At 43.8% G+C, this 20,863-nt stretch overlaps 1 protein-coding gene across 9 annotated transcripts in view; it reads right to left on the bottom strand.

Moving 5' to 3' along the window:
- Positions 1–20,863, bottom strand: part of DNM1 (dynamin 1) — a 96,948-nt gene that overhangs the window by 60,087 nt on the left and 15,998 nt on the right. For all 9 annotated transcript variants that reach the window (XR_010918609.1, XR_010918608.1, XR_010918610.1 and 6 more), the window contains exons 2-5: positions 5,135–5,208; positions 3,345–3,494; positions 879–1,082; positions 174–272 (exon numbers count right to left, since the gene is read on the bottom strand). Coding sequence is in view for 6 of the 9 variants with exons in the window: in XM_067542084.1 (XP_067398185.1) it covers positions 174–272; positions 879–1,082; positions 3,345–3,494; positions 5,135–5,208 (527 nt within the window). In the remaining 3 variants the exon portion in view is untranslated. The remainder of the gene's footprint in view (positions 1–173; positions 273–878; positions 1,083–3,344; positions 3,495–5,134; positions 5,209–20,863) is intronic.

Raw genomic sequence — 20,863 nt, 5'->3', positions numbered from 1 at the left:
AATAAGAATAAGTAAAAGACAGCCCAGATTCTGATATCTGGGAAGAAGAGTGAGACACAGGTTTCATGTCTACAGCTTTTCTTCCATAGAAAAAGATATAACATAAAGATATAACACAAAGAACAGGGTAGCCTGTAAGGGGGAAAGGAGGGAGAAGAATGAGGGGTCCATACCTCTTCGAAGGGGAAGTAACTTGTTCTCTAGCACGTCTCGTGCATCGGTTCCTTCATCCATGAGGTCCAGTTTGGTGATGACTCCAATGGTGCGCTGGCCTATGGGAACAAAAGCAGAACAGGTTCAGCTTGAACCAACAACAGCTTCTGTAAACTATTTGGGTAGAGGAAGCACTGCAAATTGCCTGATTGGGTTCCACAAGGACTCTTGAATGCAGCACATGGGACTTCCAGCCCATGGTTTGGGAGAGAGGGGAGGAGGGAGAGAAGGCTAATTCTCAGATATCCCCATTCTGGGCTACAGCAGAAAGAGAGCTTAGTGCAGATGGTTCTACCTAACAAGGGTCTATCCCCTTCAAGGAGAACTGAAGGGTGGGAAGCCTTTTTCCTCTCTGGAGGGAGAATCAGGAACTTCTGGAACAGCCCATGTTGAAGCAGCATCAACAGGGTTTGATATGGCACTGCCATAGGAGTCTGTGTGTTGGGCATGCCACTGCCTTGATGATTGGGGGGTGCAAGAGTTGAGAACACCACTCCCTTAGAGAGTTATGTGGACTGGACAAGAGCTATGTGTGTTGGGAACACTGTTTCTTGAGCAGGGGAACATGTCTTTGGCATACACCATTACTCATGTGCAGGGACAAGGGAGAACCAGATCTAGTGCCAGAAGCGCCATGCTAAAACAAAAACAGAGGCTGGATTTACCTTGGGGGTCGACCTCCTTTGCGATCTTAAGGGCATCAGAGTTGGCCAGATCAGAGTTGGCTGGGGATACAGCCAGGATGAGGCAGTTCTCTTTGGTGACGAATTGCATGAGCATTTCTCGGATCTGGAACTCAATGTCTAGTGGCTGGTCCCCCACTGGGACTTTTGTCATCCCCGGTAGGTCCACAAGGGTCAGATTCAGGACTAGACAGGGGAAATAAGACGGGAGTGAGGGTCCCAATAAGGGTAGCCTGTTGTGTTTATGAGGGGTATCTGTAACTTTAAAAGTGTTTACCTACTGTACAGATAGGCATGATAGATATATACATATAACTCAACCAGCAGCACCCAGAGTCTCATGCAGCCCAGTAAGAAAGTAAGTTCCTTTTTGTTAATGGATAGAGCAGTGGACTGGGACGCAGGATTCTATAGGTTCTATTCCCAACTCTACCGCTGGCTTGCTGTGCACGTTGGGCATGTCACTTTACCTCTTTCTACCTCAGTTTTCCCATCTATAAAATAGGGATGATGACACTGATCTCCTTTGTAAAGTGATGTGTGCTACTGATTAAAAGTGCTATTTCAGAGCTAGGTATTAATCTTAATAATAATCATATTAAGCAGCTACCAGGTCTAGCAGTTAGAGCAGGTGACTAGGAGCCAAAAGATCAACTTGTGTCTAATGGCTAGAACAGGGGACTGGGACACAGGCCTCCTGAGTTCTAGGCCTGTTTCTGCCACTGACTAACTCTGTGACCCTGGGCAACTCACTTCTTGTCTCAGAGCCTCAATTTCCCTAACTGTAAAACAGAGCTAACAACATTTACCAGTCTCAGTTGTTTTGCAGTTTAAGGAACTTTGAGATCCCAAGATGGAAGATGCCAGACAGGGACAAAGGATTATCAATACAAATATTTTGCCGTGTTTTAATCTCTATTATGCAGCAACTTCTGAAAGGCTTTTATTTGCCACATCCTAGTCTTTTCAGTCTCCTCCTGCCAAGGCATCTCAGTGTAAAATCGGAGACACTCCTTTCGGAATGGCTGATGTCTACACACCATGAGTCACTCCTGCTCAAGGGCCAACTAGTGCATACACTACTAGAAATTTCAGCAGTGTCTCCCCATCTTTGGTGCAGCAAAGTGGTATTGGGGGAAGAGAGACAGAGATACAGTGAGAGAGCACAGGCTTTCAGTGAGTCATTCACGCCATCTCCTTTTTGTATGGAAATAAACGGTGCTCATAGGCTCATTATTTACAAGAATAGTGCCCATACTATATTATGCCATTGTTTTGATGGGGGATTCTGCTTAAAAAAGTCAGTGGTAGGAAATCTGGGATCTTGTCACATCATCTTTTAAATCTGAATAACCGATTGAGCATTATTTGGAAGTGGCTATTTATTGCTGCAGTAGCGTTAGTAAGGTGAGTGATGTTGAGTTAAAGCCAAGCACAAGATGATTAACCAACTATCGGGCCGTATCCTGCAGTCCTTACTCAGGCAAATGCCCAGCTGTCTGTGACAGGAGTTATGCCCGAATAAAGGATCTGAGACTGGGCCCATTAAGATTAGGAGCAGGATGTAACAGGTAAAGAACTGGAGCATGGGCAACAAGAAACTCTGTTTTAAATCACTGATTCTCCAGCCTTTTCATTCTGTGGCGCACATGGAGAGACCTTCACTATCCCATTCTGAACACTACACCACCCTCTGATCATAGTCTGAGAACAGTGGATTTAAATGTTAAAGGAAAGCCCAGCAGAGGTGGGAGAAGCTGTGGAAGCTCTGACTAATTGTGGAGTAACACTGGCAGACTGTGAAGGGAGGGTTGCCAGCAGCCATTTAGGCTTATAGAAATCGTTAGTGTCTCAGTCAAGTAGAGAATCTCATCAACTAAAAAGTCTTTAGAAAAGTCTTTAGTGGTCTATTCAATCTTTATTTTTTGTGGACAGGAAACTAATGTAATCCCATTTCAAATCCCACATCCCCATTCCCCCATATCATAGCGGCTCTCCTTTCCACGAATGGGCTACTGGATGTGGCTCCCTTTGAAGTCTATCAATGCAGCCCCTGTGTGAACTGGTGGATCACTCGAGAGCCATGAAAGATGCTCCTTTTCCCCTAGGAGCTGAGCATGCTGTCTCCTCAGCAATCCCAGTGCCTACAAACCTGGCATAGGAGGATCCCATTTGAGTCTGGATCTTGGGTCCAGCATGTGGCAGCACAGTGCACTATTGCCAAATAGCTGAGTGAGTTGTCACAATGGAATCAAAAGGCTGGAGATTTGTTCAGCATGGCCCAGCCTGTCGTGGGGATTTGCGACCCAAAGAGTCTGCAAGTTCTCATGGCAGTGATCTCTGTTCTTACTGTTTTAGGTCCAAAACAGAGCAACATCAGAGAGCAGAGTCAACCCCACCGTTCTGCCCCACCCAATTCCCCAGTCTTGGATGCTGTACAGTACTTACCATGGGGAGAGTAGACCCGGAGGTTGATGGGGACAGGAGAAATCCCCTTGTTGGAGCCAGTAACCCGGTCTGTCTCAGCCTCAATCTCCAGACGTATCTCTTCGAAGTCAGTGAACTTCTTCCCTTTGCAGTGTAGAAACTCTCCAAATTCTATTCAAACAACACCAGAGAGTTACAGATTGTCCCTGCTGGGCTGAAGAAACCATCAAATGGGATAAGTGTGACAAAGCTCTCAATCTCTAGTGCCAGGAGGCTAGCAAATAAGAGATAAGTATGGTACTACTATCACTACCAACAGCTGAGGGAATCCCTTTCAGCTCAATGCAGAGAGCTGCTGATCCCCAGTTCATGTCCCACCAGGGATAGACTCCTCCCCCTGACATCCAATTAAAGATTCAGGTCTTCCTCTGTTGAAACCAAGGCAGCTAAATATACACCTGCCTGCAGGGATAAATGCCATGCACACACTGCAGTGGAACACAGCTCTTAGTGTTGTGTGATCAGCACTTTGTTAGAGTGCTGGGGTTAATAATGTCATCCTCTAGTGGCAAGGGGCTCATGGAGAACACCAAATTTCTGCTTACCAGTTACTCGAGGGGTAGAACTACTGCTTTACACATCTGAGAAATACAGGATGGGACAAGTCTCCCACACTCAAGCATTAAGAACTCAATTCTGCCATTCACCTACACTCAGCAGACCCAATGATTTAAATGAGAATTCTGCACAGGAACATTGGCAGGGTCTGGCCCCAAGTTACTGGCAGAAAAGACTCTTCATGGTGAAACTTCAGTTCCCTCTGTGCCTGTCTTCGTTACAGCAGAGGAGACAATTTTAGCTAATGTGCTCCTGAGGTAAATAACTATGCCCAAATGTCATTTCTTTTTCTATAACTGACACTCGGATGCTTAGTTCTCAACACATTTAAATTTACATTAGTTCTTAATCCTATGAGAAGCTGATTGGGGGTTCTCCATTCTTGTCTAGGTCTGATCCATTCAATAAATCACAGCTGTGCAGTCAAGAAAAAGCCAAGAGGAGCTTGGTGAAGCTACCTAACAAATTCCTCACAAGCTGATGAGAAGCCCTTTGCTCCTGAACATTTAATGCACCCTAGATTTTAAATAGGCTGAAATTAAAACTGGCTAAGTGAGTACTATTTTTATGGGGGCAGATTCCGATTTGCTTTCTCACATTGAGTAGTACCATTGATTTTACTGGGACTGCTCTCAGAGTAAAGTAGAACTCATGCTCAGTATGAGTATCAACATCCAGCTCTTACTGAGTTTAGTGCTTGCAAAAAGTGCCAGACTGACAGCCTTGTAGACCACTGTCTTCTCTTTCCTACAGAACAGGGACAGCGCAGCAAGGTTCTGCCAGTGTTCCTCTATCCTAAACTGGAGGAGCCACTTCTAGGAGTGAGAGGGGAGTTCATCTCCACATCCCATTCACTCCTTGGGCTCTCCTGAGATTGTCAACAAGTTTGCCAATTTTGTATCATCTGTGGTGGTGGGTTTTGTGATGTGGATATCTGTCCATCGGGAAACAGAGAGAACCCCCAACTTCTTTCACATCAGGCCACCCAAAGTGTGTCAGATTTTCAGTATACTCTGATTATATTCCTATAGATTAACCATAAAATGTATTAGAGGTTGGCAAAGAATATTTTTTCTGTCTGGGATATAGTAGTACAGAAAATGCTGGTGGCTGCAGAGAGGAAAGGTATTACCTCAGTCCATTCCTTTGTGCTATGTGCTGGGTGAGGATGGGGGTGGAGACGGCTCACATACCTGTTGTGGAGTTTACCAGCTGCAGGACCAGTGGGCGTCTGGTGACAATGCCAGATCCACGGGGCAGGAAGTCCCTGAAATGAAATAGGAAGTTCCTGATGAGTGATGGCTTCCTTCCTTCAACCTTTTCATGGCTTTGCTGACTTTAGAAGTTCAGAGATTCAAAAGCAGAGTCTTAGTCAGGGGAAGAAAGCAACAAAATTCAAGGCACTGGAAAGCAAAACTTCCTTCCCGTGAGGAAAATAAAAGATTAAGAGGGAGATTTCCAACAGTACCTAAAGGGTTTAGGAACACAAGTCCCTTTTGAAAGTCAATGGGACATGTGCTCCTAAATCCCTTAGACCGTTATGACAGACTCCCTGAAGGTATTCTTAATACACTGATTTCCATAGAGCTCTATCTCAGCTTTAACATTTTCTGCAATGCTGGAGGGACTTGTGCCTCCCATTCCAGAATGCTGGGGAGCATGGTACTGCCACAGCCCGGAATGCTGGAAAGGCCTGCACCACCAACAGCCCTGCTCCAGATTGCTGGGAAGGCCTGTACTCCCCAAATGGTTCCCTCTGTGAAACATGCAGTATTTCTGTGTCAATCTAATGAAGATCCCTATAATCAGGAAGCGGATATCTGGGTTTGGGGGGGATAAAGCCAGGTTTAACAAAACAACAATGGAGGGGAGAAATCCAAGCAACATTTGAAAAGCTGGGTGTTTCCTCAGATGCTCTGAGTGCAGTGTTACACTAAAGAGGGTTGGGCTGGTTAGTGAATCACTCAAGCCTTGCACTTTGGATTTAAAGGAGAGACTGCATTGCTCAAACATGGATACAGCATATGATCCTTCTGCAACAAAATCCATAGCAGCCAAGGGCTTGCCTCCCCCCCAGGACTCCTGACTGACTGCTCAGAGCCAGGAGCTGTTGCCAGGTCATCAGCAACAGCAACTCCTTCCAAAACCAATTCAGCAAATGGCGAAATTATTAGAATACAGGACATTTCAGGGAACGAAGGAAGCCCAACTACATCCATTTCCTAATGCTGACTTAGCAGCCACAGCCCACAAGCTTTTTTTCTTTTTTTTCCTTTTTCATTCAAATACTTTTCTCTCTTTTTAAAGCTAGGCATACTTATTGCATCCACTGATGACCTTGCTAGTTTATGGACAGGTTTTCAAAAGTGCTCAGCCATTTCCATAGCTCTCAATTGCAGCTGCCGGATGCTGAGCACTTTTGAAAATCTGACCATTTCATTTCAATGCCTAAATGGGGACTGAGTTCTTTTGAAAATCAGACCCTTATTCCATATATAAATTACGTTCTTTGTGAAGAAATCCTGCCTAAATTACATCAGTTCTTGGTCCCAATTTCCCCCTCCCTTGACACTAGTTTGACATTAGTGTAACATCACTGACTTCAGCATAGTTACTCCTGATGTACACTGGTGTGGGGAGACAGGCCCCTATTTTTAAGTCCTTGTTCTTGTGTTGCTATTGGAGAAATGGTAAAGAGAGATGGAATGCTCTTGTGTTTCAGTCATTAGAGTGGGACTCAGAAAATCTGTTTTTAGTTACTAGTTTTCCCACAGACTTCCTGTGTGACTTTGTGCAAGACATTTAACTTCTCTGTGCCTCTGTTTTCCCATCTGTAAAATGGGGGAAATAATATTTCCCTATCTTGTAGGCTTCAGTGAGGATAAATTCAATGCACACCTACTGCCATGGGACATACAAATAATTATATAATTCTTAAATCCAATAACCCTTTATCATAGCAGGAGAAAATCAGTTGTTAATTGTAATGTAATTTTAGTTAAACCTGGAGTAACACCATGGAAGTGAGTGTACTTGTACTAGATTTACATCACTATAATTGAAAGGAGAATTTAACCCATTCTCAGTATTCCAATCCTTTCAGAAGTCTGTGTTCACTGAAGTCTTCTTTTCTTCTCCCCTTTTCCAAAGAATACAGCCCTAGTTTCTCTATTCCACTGGGATTACAGCTAAAACCTTTGAATCTTTGTATAGTTCTAGCTGCTATCTGCTGTCTCGTCTCCATTTATATAAAACACTGTGGGCAATATTCCAAATAAAGTCCCACTCTAGTGTGACAATAATTTCCTCTGACATATTTTATGTCATTATTTATACAACCTGAACTATATTGACTTTGTTCTTTTTAACTGTGATTATATCATAAGTGAATGATATCATATTACTACACATTCCCTTCTCCAAGATATTGGGACAATATATAAGGGCCTGATTCTCCAAGCTGCCAAGCACCTCCTGCAAAATGTCAGCTGCCCTCAATTCCCACTGTAGTAATGGGAGGTGCGAACGCTCAGCACCTTGCAAGATTGAGCCCTAACTGAACAAAATTGCTCTTCATTTTGATCTTTGTATTTCTCTGCCCTGAAGCTTACTTACTATTAATACTTTATGTGGATATGGTGTGTTTAACCTTATATTCTGTCCTTTGATAGCTTTCTATCCTAAGATCTCATATTACTTTAAAGTTGTGAATTCAGAAAGCCTAACAATACTCCTTTGAAGTAGGCAAATGTTTCCCCAGTTTTACAGAGAAGAAAACTGAAGAGCATAGAGTTTATGGTGAGAAATTTCCAGCTTGGGGAATCTAGAGTTGTCTACATGGGGAAAACTTGTTATAATGAGATTGTTCTACCTGTAAATTTCCCCATGTAGACAAGATCTAAGGTTGGTCACCTAAATCAGCGGTCTGCTTTCACTGACTTCAGTCTGTTTGCCTGGGTGAAAATTAGCACAATTTGGTCCCTAATACAGAGAGAAGAATTTGGGCCCTCACCTCTACATTAGCAGAGAACATGTGGATTTTAACCTGCACAGCTCCTATTGACTTTAACAAGAGGTATGTGGCTCTAACTCTGCACAGCCCTTTGAAAACATAGCGAACAGTCTTAATGCCAATGAAAACAAGTTGGTGAAATTTACACCAAGAAAGTGAAGGAGGCCCTTTGGCTGACTGTTTCAGGGATGAATATTATTTCCTCCTTGACTACCCATCTATCCCTCTCTGCTGACTTCAGGACAGACTCCCTCTTCCCACAATATGCCTGTTCCTCCCTCTTGTCCTTGTCTCTCCTGCAATACATCAGTGCCTCTCCTGCTCAGGTGGAGTCCATTCCACTGGTGGAGCCCTATAGCTAGGGACTGATAAATGCTATAGCTAGCTGGCTGCAAGCCAGGCCTGGCAGAATGAAGAGTGAAGGATGCTCGTCTGCCTCTTGCAACAGGCTTAATAAACTGCTCCTGTAAATGAAGTACAGTGACAGAGGCAGTGCAGCATTCACAACATGCTTAGTAGCCTCCTCGAAAGAGGTGTTGGGCCCATTTAACAGCAAGGGGAAGAACTGTATTAGCACCAATTGTGTTCTCTACTTTGGAAGAAGGAATGTGAAGTGATGAAATTAAATCAGAGACAGGGAATCAATACAGGAGACAAGGACAATTACATTCCAGATGACTTGGGCAGACAAGAGCAAAAGGGTTAGATAAACTGGCTTATTCTATTCCATGAAGGAAATGTAAGGTAATGAGGCTGGGGGAAAAAAAAAAGATAGGAAACAATGCCTTCAATGATAATATACTGCAGAGCTCTAAACAACGAAATGATGAGGGCATTTCAAGTTCTAAAACAAAGGAGACCCTAGTGTGATATAATAAGCAGTGTAATCTCTCTACATCTCAGCACATAGAACACTGTACAAAATGTGGTGTCAAAAATACTTCAACACATGGTGCAAAGTGGATTAGAGAGAATTGTACATTAACCAAAAAATTTTTTTTTTAAATTTTGTATAACATTCCTGACAACAACTTTGAAACTTTCTGATTTCTAAGGCATTCAAATGGGAGCTGAATTCTCTCCATCCTACACTGCATCATCAGCATAGGCTTCCTGCTGGGAGAAATCACTGAAATGGCAATGCACCCTCCTCCCTCCACACAGAGGGAGACAGCAACCCCATTCACCTAACGGAGGTAATGATTTTCCATATATATTTGACTTGATTATTGGCTCCTACAGTTCCACAAAGCAAAGTTTAAGGTGCCAGTTCCGGGTAGCCATCCATATCCATATGCTCTATCCAGTTCCATTCAGAGAAATGTAAGATATGAGACAACGAAGGATGAGGCCCTCCCTGTTCGTATGCTGCAAAGTAAAAATGAGCTGGGATAACGCTCATTATAATACTTTGCACCTTTCATCTCCAAAATGCTTTCAAATGTTAACTCATTAACTGAGGGTATGTCTACACTGCGGGCACTGCGTCAGGCTTCACAAATCGATGTAGCGGGGTCAATTGAGCAGGTAGTGGAGACCCGCACAATCGATCCTAGAAGTGCTCTCTGGTCAGTGCAGTAAATCCACCATATTAGAGTTTTTTTTTAACATATTTTGTCCTTTCTGTAACTTCTATGAAATATATAGTTGGCTGTGTAGGGTATTATAACCAGATACTGAAGTTACCCTAAATCCAGTATTTAAGACAATGTGAGGATCCTTAATAAAGAAAAATATTGAATATAAGTGTTAAATACTTTGGGATCCTACAGGATGAAAGGGGCTATTATTTTGTTATGTTGGAAGGTCTAACTATATTGTTAATGGCTGCCATCAAGCAGGTCTTTGATCTATAGACAATTACAGACCTGGTTAAAGCTGATGAATGTGCTAACCACCCTTCATTCAGGCTAAATGGAAGGAGCAGTTAAATGCCCCTTTATGTAGTAATAGCTGGAAACAACAGGAAACCACCACTCAAAGCAATGGTCAGCACAGCAAGGTGATTGGAAAATAAGTCATGTGGGTTGAGGGGTTCCCTGAGACTGACTGCAAAATGCAGGAGCTAGGGGACTGATTGATTGTAACTGTATATATCTGTCTGTGTTGTTGGACAGAAAGTGAGCAGTGGAAAGGGAAGGAAGCAGTGGGGAATGTGACCCTGAAAGGAAGCTGAGAGACAAAGCTTCTTATGGGCATAGTACTCTCTGGAAAGGCAGTCCTGGATTTCTGAGCATGGACCCTGTCTGCTGTTACATGTTCAGGAAACAGGACTTTGTGTACATTCTTTGTAAATAACCAGGACTGCACCAAAGAAATGCCCAGCTTGTAGCATCGGTTTCTCTTCCTGACAGAAACAACTCGGTGAGTCCCTGAATGTTGGCTAACTGCTAAGGCAAAAAGGGGCAATAATCAATCTAAGGTTTTTTATTAAGCAGGAGGTGATTATTAAAGCTTTGTATGAGGGGCCAGTGGCCTGATGCCTCAGTGATTGAATTCATCACAAAAGCAGCCACAGTGGGCATATTGTGCTCAGTTCTGAAGCTTTGTTATAAATAGGATATCTTTGAGCAGGTACAAAAGAGAGCATGAGAAATGATAAGGGACTTGTAGAGAAAATACACATACTAAGACTGCCCCTTCCATTCTTGCTGAAAGTGGATTCATTTGCTGCTCTAGTATTGTGTAAATTGAACTGTACTCAGCAAAGATTCGGTGACTGTCCATGATATCAGGATTAAATGTCACTGTAACAGATACCATATCTGCAACCGACCAGTCTGTGCTCTTGTGACCCTGCAGTTCTGTGCACTCAAGTACTCGCTTAAAGCCTGTTGAATTAGAAAGAGAAGACACTCGATGGCTGAACCAATTCAGAGGGATACCACAGCTCCCTCCTTACAATCGAGGAGGATCTATTGCATCTGAGTGTCCTATTTCAACGTCTTCCCTCTGCCTTAGAGTTAAAAGTTATATCTCTATGCTAGTTTCCTCTTTCTCAAAGCATGTAGGATCCATATCTACTTTTAGCAGCCCGTAATTTAAATATGTCATTTAAATAGGGATGTACAGGCCACTTGAGGCTTATTAAGGGAGCCTTCCTAGACCAGTAATACCCAATTCCAGGTTTGCCTACCAAAATACCTGTGGGACAGGAAACACTATCACTGACAGGGAGGAAGTGGTCTCAGAGAACTTGACTAGGATCACACTGAACATCAGTGGCAGTCAAGACTAGAATCCAAGTCTTGCTATTCGCTTTCCCTGCGCTAATCATAACACCATGCTGCCTATACTCTTACTTACTTACTTTCCTTGCAGGGGAGATGTGAGGCTTAATGAATGTTTTTAGAGAACTTTGGGATGAAAAGTGCTATGATGTGTAGGTTAGATCCTGACCTGTGATACAACTGCTCTGCACCACTCTGGCATAATGCTTGCAAGATGTTTTGAGATCCCAGGATTAAATGCACTAGAGAAGGGCAGAGTATCAATTAAATGGCCAAAGTTGCAGTTAATGAAGAGAGAATACTTGGTGAAGAAGATAGAACTGACACACATCATTGCCTCTGGTCACCTTACTTCTATGATATTTTTAATTTACTTCATCCAGATTAATGTGGCATCTAGGGATGTGATGAAACCCTGATTTAGATTATATTAGTTACAGCATGAATCCAGTAATATTGAAGCTATCTGGAATCTTTTAGATCATAGTTTCTCAACCTGTGGTACGTGTACCACTGGGGGTATGCAAGACACAGGCAGAGGGTACCCGGGAAAAAAAACAGTGAATGGGAGATGGGTGGCAGCTGCCGACTTCAGGGGAAGCCAGGGGGCAGCAGCCTGCTTCCCACCCGCTCCCAACTCCCAGATGGGAGGTGTGTGGCAGCTCCCGACTTCTGGGGAAGGCGGGCGGCAGCCCCCCGCTTCCCACCCAGTCACAGCTCCCAACTGGGAGGCAGGCAGCAGCCGCCACAGTCCTGGGAAGTTGGGCTGCAGCCGCCTGCTTTCCGTCCTGTCACAGCTCCCAGCTGGGAGGCGGGCAGCAACCACTATCTTCTGGGGAAGGTGCGCGGCAGCCGCTTCTCTCTCACCTCTTCCTCCTCTCAAATCTATGGCATAAAATTTGTCGTGGCGCTTTATATTCCCCAGCACTGGCATACCGCTCAAAGCCTTCTAGCTTTGGCCAACATCACCTCTAGCCCAGGTACATACTTGAGTTGCGCAATCCTGGTGTAAAGGTGGTAACTCCACCCACACTAGATCTGACATCTGTCATATCACGGCCTTGTATACTCAGCCCTTCTTCCAACATATGACTCACATTAGTCTGTAAAATATAAAATCCTGTGGAAAATTCAGTGTTGGGGTACTTATTAACATTTTCAGAAGTTAGGGGGTACTTGCTACTTAAAAGGTTGAGAAACACTGTTTTAGATCATGTTTAATATAGACATATTAATTGTTTGTGTTCTGGTAATGCCTAGGGACCCCGGTCATAGACCAGGACCCCATTGTGCTAAATGGTGTACAAACACAGAGGAAAAAAGTCAATCCCTAATCTCAGGAGTTTACAGTCTAGATAAATGATCCAGTCATGCTATAGCTTTCACACTCAGAACTACCCAGGCCCCATCTGTTGAGTCTCAAGACTCCATAAACATCCAGTCAGGCAGGTTTTGACAAGAGGCCTCCATTTTAACTCAGGGCAGGACACAGTGAGTGATAAGGAGACCAGCACAGTCTGGGAGTATTAATGTAGCAATATTAATACTTTTAACCTGTGATTTTTCTGGTACTAACATTTAACTTAATATAGACCATATATTATTAACACCTCAAATAGTCTCTGGTTTATTCCCATAGCACAAGGATTATGTTTAAAAATATTCTTATTGTAGTGAGTCTCTAAAATGGATATTTAAAATATAAACTGTGACAAGTTTCACATAGATTAGTCATAGAGCACAAGCATAAGGCATACATTTTTAATGGTGAGGGTGTTACATCTCCAGTTGAGCATCTCCTCTGAGCCACACACTATATTGCTGTGAGAGATCTAGCTACTGGATCCCATGTGTTTTAAGTCTCTCAGTCCCTAAGCACGCTCTAGAGGTGCAGATCTTATATCTCCGCTCCCCCGTCCTCCGCCGAGAGTTGCAACCACGCAGTCCAGCTGCCTAGCTTCAGGAATCAATGCTGACCCTACAGACTCCTCATAGCTTAAGTACACCCTCTCCCAGAACTGCATCCAAAGGTGTGAGCCTTCTGGTTTACATCTTCAAGGGGGCATGTGATAGGTGAAACGCATGATACACACAGGCACTATGCACAGAATTCTAACATACTATTTCTTTTTTTTTAATAGCATGAGAAATCATAAAGCCATACAAAACAATAAATCCTATATGCATTTCCCTGCCTCAGTTTCCTCACCACTACAGAACATTCTTTGGGCTGAGGTCAGAGTCAACTGGGGCCACCCAGCGTCCTTTTGCTGCTGCAGTGTACAGCTTGTGTTCTCTCATCAGCTCGCTGTTGCCTTATCTGACCTCAGCTGGTTTGTCCCATTCTCCTTTCCTGCCCAAAACTTCCTACGTGGCTGAGTCTTCCCTCTCTGAATCTTTTTTAAACTCCTCCTTCGTCTCTCGGTCTTGTTGCTGGTAATTTTCTACTCTTTCCATTTTCATCTTCCCTGCAAACAAGTTGAGGAAAGTATCTTTTGGCTTCAGCTAACCCATTGTCATTCAGATGTTTCAGCTGGATAGGCAGCCATTAAATTCAAATGACCCACCATTGTCCCTGGTATGATAGAGACATGCACAGTTCTGCCTGCCCAGGGTGGATTTGACATTTACATTTAGGCATTCATTGAAACAACAGTTTTCATGGTAACAGCGTTATAATATCAACCAGAATTCCTAAGCTGTGCAGACAGATTTTCCAAATTGCCTCACGGGGTTATTAACCATTGGAGCAGCTTACCTTGGGTTGTGTTGGGTTCTCCATCATTAGACAAGTTTAAAACAAGATGGTAGGTCTTTCTAAAAGAGATACTCTAGCTCAGTGAGAAGTTATGAGTTTGATGCAGTAATTGCTGGGTGAAATTCTCTGTCTTGTGTTACGCAGGAGGTCAGAGTAGAGGATCACAATGATCCCTTCTGGCCTTAAAATCTATTAATCTATTCAGCTAAAGGAATATCAGGTTGTAAAACTGAAACTCATTTTCCACTCCCGAGCAGCTTGCCCTCATTATGCAGATTCGTACTGGGTATCTGATGTGTTTTAACCCTTTGGTTCTGTCACACAGGAGCCTCTCTAAATTCAAAGGGTTTGATGTTGCAGAGCTCCAGTAGCACCTTTGGAGCACAGAAAGCCACTAAGCCAGACAGGAAGCCGCAGCCTCCTCTTCTTTCTTCCTATTCCTACCAGGATGTTACTACTTCCAGCCAGTAGTCCTCTAAATCTAGCACCACTACCACCCTCAACTGACTAATGCCACTGGAGCTTCTCCATGGCCAGCCAACACAACTCCGAATCAGGTAGCTCTACTCAGTTGACTATCACCCATCACTCCTCTTCAGCACCCATCTCTTCCTCTAGTCACTCACCTGCCTCTTCGGTTGACCCACTTCTTTCTGCTGCTCCTTGCTTCCCATTGCCTGCCTCTGACATTCTGCTCCCGCTCTTCTTTCCCTCCCCCAGTCTTACCCCTACTTCTCTTCTTTGCATCCCCCCTTCCACCTACCTCTGTCCTACTGTTGTAGGTCTTGCCTTCCCACTTTTCCTCATCCGCTACTGATTCCTCCCACAAGCCTGTCCTCTGGCTCCCCAGTGGTCTTGTCTTTCTCCAATCTCTTTGACAGTGTGTCCAGTGCCTCCCCCAACCCCCGGCTGATAGGGTTAATCCATCACAGCCTATTGTAACACCATTTCTTATCTGCATAATATGGTACCACTGCTACTTGTGTGTGTAAGATGGTACTGGCAACACAATTGGATACAATGGGTCTTTATTTCTGTGTACACGTATCACATATTCTGTGACACTGGTCATATTATTGCATACAATGATTCATTATTTCAGAATACATAAGTGCAAATAATACTCCAAGTAAAGTCAGAGACAATAACTCATGAATGTCAGAATACACACATGACAATAGAAATAAAATTAGACACAATGGGCCTCATTTTCCACTGCTTGCACCTTGAGTCACCATTTACACCAGTGCAAATTGGGTGTAAAACACTCATTCATATATTATAAGTTTGTGGGTTAATTCTCTCAGCTAGAGATAACCAGAGGTTGGTGGTGCTCCTACCCCGAAGAATGCCCTCTACACCAGTAACTGAGGAGGCTAGCATAGAGGTGCTACACCAGATCTGCTGCAGCCTGGGTATTCTTCTTACACAAGGAGACTCTCTAGGTTCTCAGTTACACCAGTTTTATGCAGCGCTGGAATGGGGCTAGAATCTGACCCAGTTAAACTCACTTAGACCTACTTATATCCAACACATAAGAGAATCTAAAGTTTGGTCTACATTTAAAAGTTGGGGGGAAAAACACACACACATGTACAGACCCCTGACTGACATAGTCATGCTGATCTACCCTCCAGTGTAGACGCAGCTATGTCAATGGAAGAATGCTTCCATCGACATTGCTAATAGTTCAGGGACGTGGTGTTCCTCCACCAATGGACAAAACTCTTCTGTCGGTAGACTGCATCTATGCTATGGGGGTATGCTGGGACAGCTATATCAACATAATTATGCCTGTATAGTCTCCATAGAGTAGACATAGTCAGTGTAACTTTACACACAAAGGAGTCAGAAGGCGGTGTACATTAAGTTAGGGAGAGGACCTTCTTACACCCTCCCACTAACTTCGTTTGTTGCTATATTCCTCTCCCCTGGCCACTCAGCCTGTGAGTTAGAGCAGCTCTGATTTCCTGCACACTTGATCAGGTTGTGTCTTCACTGCAAAAAAGGTTTGTGTTTACACTGAAGGCTGGTCTACAAGGGGAATTTACATAGGCATAGCTACCTCTCTCAGGTGTGTGAAAAAGCCACACCCCAGCTATCCTGACCTAACCCACATTATAGGCAGTGCTAAGGTCGATGGAAGAATTCTTCTGTTGACCTAGCTACCATCTCTCAGGAAGATAGATTATCTATGCCGATGGAAGAACCCCTCCCGTCGGCATAGGTTATGTCTACACTGAAGCACTACAGCAGCACAGTTGCAGCTGTGCCACTGTAGCATTTCAAATGTAGACAAGCCCTAAAATAGGTGACTTGGAATACCTATCTCAATGTAAAATCCTGGTGGAGACAGGGCATTGTAATTTTTAACTTTTACCTTGATGTAACTAGCTGAGGTTATCTATGCCTTGTCTCCACTGGGATTGTATAGTGAGATTGCTAATTCAGTGTAAAAATGCACTGTTTTGCAGTGAAGACACAGCCTCAGATAAACCTCCAAAACTGACTTTATGATTCAATCATTGTAAGCTTTTTCTATGCTTCCTTTCCCTTCCCACTGTGGTAGATGAGCAGGATATTTGTGTCTCTATGGGAGTTCTCTCGCCCTTGCTCGCTTTCCACTCTCTCTTTCTCTCAAATCAGGTATATTTCATTTTGAAGAACTGTGTACATCAAAGTAAATACAAATTGAAGTAGAAGCAATCATATCTTATTACAAACACACAAATGCAGCACCTCAAAGAAGAAGAAATAACTGCATGTGCATTGGATATTTCTTTTGTGATGGTCTATAGTCTTTCACTTCTAGATTTCCAGTTAAAAGCCAGTTCAGGTCAAAAGTGAGCTAACACTTATGGCCATTTGCCAGCCTATGTGAAATGCGTTTGGTGGTCTCAGTCTAATTCGCAATGAACAAGTGTCCATGACACAAGAATGACCCTTACAAGTGGCACTAAATGACATCTCTGCTGGCAGCCTCCACAGAGAGGCCAAGGACTGAACTGACTCTGAAGAATGAACTACTCCCCTCTAAACCATAGGAGCTCTGTGTTGGGGCCAAAGCACAATTGTAGGAAAACTTGCTCCGTGATGTACTTTTCTGGGAATACGCAGAGGATGACATTAACCAGGTTGCCTGTCTGTCACTGTCTACCGGGACTAGTTTCACACAAGAAGCTGGACCTTTTCCCTGCAATATAGGCCAGTAACACAGGCTGAGTGGGCTGTATCTATCTTGATTTGACTCAGATACATTATGATGTTTACCTGCTACTTTATATTGTCTCTGGGTGGCACCTGTACATGTCAATTTCCTCCTTCCCATTTCTGATGTCAGAAACCTCCAATGTTACAGGGACATATTAAAAAAACCCAACAACATTGCTTTCTTTCCTCAGGGGTTGGGATGTCAAATTTGGGGTTTACCACCTTGGCATTGTCCCTTTAAACAAACATAAGAATGGCCATAATGGGTCAGACCAATGGTCCGGTCCATCTAGCCCAGTATCCTGTCTTCCGACAGTGGCCAAAGCCAGGTGCTTTAGAGGGAATGAACAGAACAGGTAATCGTCAAGTGATCCACAAACAAAGCCACCTGTTCTGCCCTACCCCAATTAGAGACCTCTAAAGTCAACTACGATGACTAGTTTAAGTCAATTGCAGACTGTAACAAGGGATCAGATAATCAGAGAGAAAGATATGCCTAGAGCAATATACCTTCACATATATATTAAATCAACTGACTGTAATGGTGTGCTCTTGAAACTCTGATATTTAAGTTGCAGTTGCTGGATTAAAATAGTAGGCTGTGTGGCTGCTCTATAAGCAAAACCATCAAATACAAAAAAGGGAAACCATGTAGCAATTTTTGCATAAATATATTTGTGTAGAAGCTGCTTATCTTTCCTCCCCTGCTGTGCACTCCCACTTCTTCACTTCCCAAGAGTCCTAAATCCTGCTCCTCTGAACTAACAGCTTATCTCTGGCTGCAAAGACCAGCTCCCAGGAGCTTTTGCTGTTATTTCCTCTCTTTAACACCCTTTCTCTGACCACCCCCCCTTTCTTTGTGACTCTCTCAACTCTTTCATGCCTGTGCCTCTCTACTGGTCATCGAGATAAGGGGCCAGGTTTTCCTGTCACTTGTTTTGGTGTGAATCCTTGAGCTTGATTATCCTCCCACACTAATTTTGCACAGATCTAACTCCACTGACTTCAGGAATCACTCCTATTTTACACCAGGGTAAGAAGAGAATGAGACTTACTGGGCTAGATTCAGAGTTGTGCTGTGGCCCCTTTGCACCAGCCTAACTGGTGCAGGACAGATGTAAACTTCCCACATCCTGGGAATATTCCCAGTTTAGGAGGCCTCTGCCAAGTGCAGAGCTGGTGGAGCCAGCTCTGTGCCACTTCTACAGGAGGTATTCAGGGGCAGTCTACAAAAGAGCTAGGGCATTCTTACGCCCCAGCCATTCTGCATCCGTGTAGTGACCCGTGAGAGCCATTGCAGCAGGAGCATAAATTAACCTGCACCAAGGTCTGAACTAGCACAGGGATAAATCTGCCCTATTGACTTCAGTGGAGTTATTCACACTGCAGTAAATCCAGGGTACCTCCACTGAAGTCAGTGATGTAAATCTGGATTTACACTGGTTCTGACAGCAGTGTCAGGCCTCAAGGTTCTCAAGGAGTGCGGTGAAGGCAGGGATGGTGCATCCCTTACACATATGCCAGTGACACAACCTTGCATAGAGCAAAACATAAATACACAAATCATTGTATTATAAGAACTACTAGGGGACTATATTACACAACATAATGTAGGGACATCTGAAATGAAGTTGCCATTCTGTCCTTAGCTGGCCCTGCATAACATATGAGCTAAAGTCCCTATGCACTGAGGGGTGAGGTAAGGACAAACTACGTGCCTTTACTTGGAATTTCCTTGTTTTGGATGATTTAAGTTGGATCCTACAAATATATTGGTTGGGGGCTGATATTTATTCTTCATTTTTCTTTACAGTAGCTGTATGAAAATTGTTAATAACTGAAAATAATAGGAAATCAGTGTGTGAATACAATAAATCATGCTGCTATGGCTGTTCATTGACATCTTTATGGCTCCAGGGTGGGCTTTTGTGGGGAAAACAAGAACAACAATAATGGGTAAAAAATTGTTAATGATCTTTTGGCAGGTGTGTGAATCTGTCAGTGCATTGAGAAATGAATCATTCTGATTACAATGGGCTCCCTGCTATTATGCTAGGGCCGGGTGGCTGGGGCCCAGTGAACGTAGGCAATACCATTTGTCTGTTTTTCACTCCCCTCTTTCCTCCCATCTCGAAATGGAAATTCCAGCTTCAGAACTGTCTGTCATAAAGGGGCCAGCTCCTTAAGGAGAGGTGACAGAGAAGAAATTATTGCCACTCAAAGGGGGGGGTATCTGCACCCTATACAGGCCATTCAGCATGAGACCACTGCAAGAGTCCCTCAATATTGCAAACTGCATGTGTTCAAAAATTGTAAGTCAGGCCCTCAAAAGTCACATGACTGGCTTAAAAATCATGTTTTACATCATAATAAATGATGGTTCTTTTTGTTTGGTGGCCCTTCTGGGGCACTCTGCCTCATGTTTTCAAGCTTTGCTCCGCAACCATGAGGGCTAGAAACTTTTTTTTTAAAGAGTCATAGTCCTAGAGTTTAAAGTAAGAAGGGACCACCAGATCATCTTATCTGACCTCCTGTATATCACAGGACATCAACACCACCACCACCTGCACATTAATCCCAACAGTCAAAATTAGATCAAATGCAAACTGAGATTCTCACCTAACCACCTGACTCCAAAAGCTGGGACTTTATTAGAAATGCTAAGTATCACAAGACTTGTGATAACATCAGGAGAGGTGGCAACACTGGAATCATGGATGAAGGAGCTCAGCGCCACCCTGCTCAGGAGCCAGTGCCACGGCCCAGCTTTGCCTGCATAGGAGCCTGTGCAGAAGTGCCAATGCAGCTCGTGATCTTACTCATCCTCCTAACTGAGGGCTTGAGGGTCTGAGCAGGACACATATACTCCCAGCTGTCTGCATGCTAAGGACTTGTCTACACAAACATTTCATTCATAGCAAGCTGGGGTGTGAATCTACCCCTCACTAGCCTGTCACAGACTTATCGTGTGTGTGGACCCATTTTAAAGAGTAACAGATCAAAGTCAATAACAGGCTGTTAGTGTGCATCTGCAGGGTCCACACAGTTACTCTAGGGCATGCTAGTGTGGTGTAAATTCACATCCCAACTTGCCACAAACTAATTGTTCGTGTAAATAAGCCCTAATTCAGTTCTTCTCCCCAGATAGTGGTGACTGCAGCTAATTCTGTTCTTCTCACTAATGCCATGCAGGTCTGTGACTTCGGAAATCATGGCTCGTGACCTTAGTGTTATGTGACATTCCCACTAGGGGGTCCATGTGACGGGAACAAACTGGATCCTGTTGCCCTATGATTTAGGGTATTGCTCTGTCAGAGCAGCATTATGAAAAGGGATTATCTGCCTTCCTTCAATTACAGGGCAGCAGACAAACCAATCAAGGAGCCAGAACAAGTCCCGGAGGAATAATTTCCTTTCCATTTCCTGACAACACAGTGGAAGTCAACAGTTTCTATGGAAACAAGTCAGTTTTATGCCCAGGCATTGTCTGCATCTTGTGCTGTTGCATATAAGGCCCATACGAAAAGATTCTTGAGCCACAGCTATGGATGTTTGTTTTAGGGAAATATGGGGCATGATGCATGCCTACAGTAGCCACTGTCTCTACTGATTGTTACATATTTCAGGGGATCTCTGTGCTGTGATAGAAAGAATTAACCAGACGTATCCTCCCCCTCCTCCATTCTGATGGATGGATTTATCCATAGGATCC

This window comes from Emydura macquarii, unplaced genomic scaffold (genome assembly GCF_026122565.2).
Source record: "Emydura macquarii macquarii isolate MOO-44397 ecotype Brisbane River unplaced genomic scaffold, CSIRO-AGI_Emac_v2 contig_691, whole genome shotgun sequence".
NCBI lineage: Eukaryota > Metazoa > Chordata > Testudines > Chelidae > Emydura > Emydura macquarii.
The sequence above is the reverse complement of the archived record's forward strand: the minus strand, read 5'-3'. Positions and strand labels throughout refer to the sequence as shown.